At 41.5% G+C, this 2500-nt stretch overlaps 1 protein-coding gene across 4 annotated transcripts in view; it reads right to left on the bottom strand.

Annotated features, from left to right (window-relative positions):
* LOC113818179 (monocarboxylate transporter 10-like) overlaps positions 1-2500 on the bottom strand; it is a 218025-nt gene that overhangs the window by 49823 nt on the left and 165702 nt on the right. For all 4 annotated transcript variants that reach the window (XM_070115697.1, XM_070115698.1, XM_070115699.1 and 1 more), the window contains exon 3: positions 541-726. In XM_070115697.1, the coding sequence (XP_069971798.1) occupies positions 541-726 (186 nt within the window). The remainder of the gene's footprint in view (positions 1-540; positions 727-2500) is intronic.

Here is a 2500-nt window from a genome sequence, read left to right as displayed (position 1 = left end):
CCGAGTTCCCTGTCCAGCGAAAGAGGGGCTGCGAAGGGCGAGCTCAACAAGCGACAAGAGTTTATGCTTGTTCTTATGGCCCACTTACATGACGACATGACAGAAACTCACATGCGTTCTGGAACATCAACCCGAGAGAAAAAGCCAGTATCATTGACAAGGAGGCTTCTGCGGATGACAAACGAGACCCTTTGAGGGCGTACATCTGGATATAAATCCATGAAAGAAACGCGTCACGCCCTGATCCGACACAACGGCCACAGGGAAAGGGAAAGCCAACTATCGTCATAAAATTACTCAGGCAAAGGCGACCGTCTACATGGAAGACTCAGTACTCTACAGGATAACGCCGCTATAAATTACCTTATTCTAGAAGAAACGTGAGTAAACCAAACAAGAAATATATTAACAAAACCAAGAAAATCAAGTTCAATGACCCTACACAAATTAGATTTCCGATAAAAGGTTTGTAAATTCCCTCCTATAAAATCATCTCCCCAAAAATCATTTATCCCAAACACGTATCACATTACAACTCACCTATGACGGTCCCGTAACTAAAGAAGAGCTGATGGAACTGGCTGGCAAAGGAGGTGAAGAGGCAGCCGAGGGCGGTGATGAGGCCGCCCAACACGGCTGTGAGGCGGGTGGAGTTCCTTTTGCACACGGCGATGGTCACGGGCGAGAGGAGCAGGGCGAGCGAGGTGGACAGACTCCCCAACCAGCCTGCGGGAGGAGGAAAAGGCCCTTGACATACGCTGATTTCACGGTGCAGTGATGGGACATAGAGTATATATATTTGTTGTCTGCTTAACTTAACGCGTTGTGCGTCTTAAGATGATGAACAGTATGAAAACGAGGTATGGGACAACGTAGATAAAGGTTTATCTATCCATCTTTGTATTAAGATAATGTATAATATTTAAATTTAAAGATATAGAGTAGGAAGAGGAATATGATTTTATTACCATTACACACACACACATACACACACACAGGTATGTACGCCTGTATGTATGTGTATAAGTACTGTAAATATTTACGTACGTAAGGGCATATATATATATATATATATATATATATATATATATATATATATATATATATATATATATATATATATATATATATATATATATATATATATGTATATAATGTTTGCTTAACTAGACCTAAGCATACACGTACGTACGTATGTGTCTATACCTGTTATCATTTATGAATTTATGTATGTGTGTATATATGTACATGTGTATATATGTATGAATGTATGTATGTATGTGTGTAACCAGGCACAAGCAATAAATGGATATCTATGCGTTTCTGCTTACCTATCTAGCTATCGGTCTGAACATGTATGTGCATCCACTGCAATCTTGCACATGCAGAATTCAACAAGGCAAAGACACAGCAACAACAACCCACGTAATCTCTTCCGCTAATCCCACTGACCGCCCATTCTCTCGAAGATTTTTTCCTACGCCTTGTGACCCAAAATAACCTAATCCTCTTTTCCTACACTGGTTTCCCCTTCTTTAATCTCTTGTTCCCTTATCTCTAACTCTGGCCATTTCTTCTTCCCTTCTCCTCCGTCTCTTTTCCTCTCTCATTTCACTCTGATCCCCCATCGCAAAGTTTTTTTTCTTCTTGTTTCTCCCTCGGACACCCTACTGGATTCTAGCTTCCCAAAAAACCCCAGGGAAATATATAGCCTATTAGCTTACTGGTGCTCTCCCTCTCCGTGTGTCGCCGTGGGTCCATTCATTTCAGAGCTGACGGGCCTCGACCTTTCTCCCTTCGTGCTCTTTCTTTCTCTCTAATCTATCTATCTTTTTTTCTCTCTCTAATCTATCTGTCTATCTTTTTTCTCTCTCTCTAATCTATCTGTCTATCTTTTCCTCTCTATAATCTATGTCTATCTTTTTTTTTTCTCTCTCTCTATCTCTATCTGTCTTTCTATCTATATCTCTCTCTCAATCTTTTGCTCTCTCTTTCTCTATCTCTGTCTGTCTCTCTCTTTCTCTATCTCTGTCTGTCTCTCTCTTTCTCTATCTCTGTCTGTCTCTCTCTTTCTCTATCTCTGTCTGTCTCTCTCTTTCTCTATCTCTGTCTGTCTCTCTTTTTCTCATTCTTTTTCTCTCTGCCCGACTGTCTGACTGTCGATCTGTCTGTCTCTCTCTTTCATTCTTTCTCTCTCTCTCTATCACTCTCTCTCTGTCTTTCTCTCTCTCTCTCTCTCTCTCTCTCTCTCTCTCTCTCTCTCTCTCTCTCTCTCTCTCTCTCTCTCTCTCTCTCTCTCTCTCTCTCTCTCTCTCTCTTTCTCTCTCTCTCTCTCTCTCTCTCTCTCTCTCTCTCTCTCTCTCTCTCTCTCTCTCTCTCTCTCTCTCTCTCTCTTTTTCTCTCATAGACTCACCCTGTTTCTCGCCATTTTCCTCGGCCATTGTCTGCCTTCCTTTCCCCCACCCTCTTACCATAATGGAGAAAGGCTTAAAGTAATACA

This window comes from Penaeus vannamei, chromosome 38 (genome assembly GCF_042767895.1).
Source record: "Penaeus vannamei isolate JL-2024 chromosome 38, ASM4276789v1, whole genome shotgun sequence".
Taxonomy (NCBI): Eukaryota; Metazoa; Arthropoda; class Malacostraca; order Decapoda; family Penaeidae; genus Penaeus; species Penaeus vannamei.
Note: the sequence above shows the minus strand (reverse complement) of the source record. Positions and strands in the feature narration are given on the sequence as shown.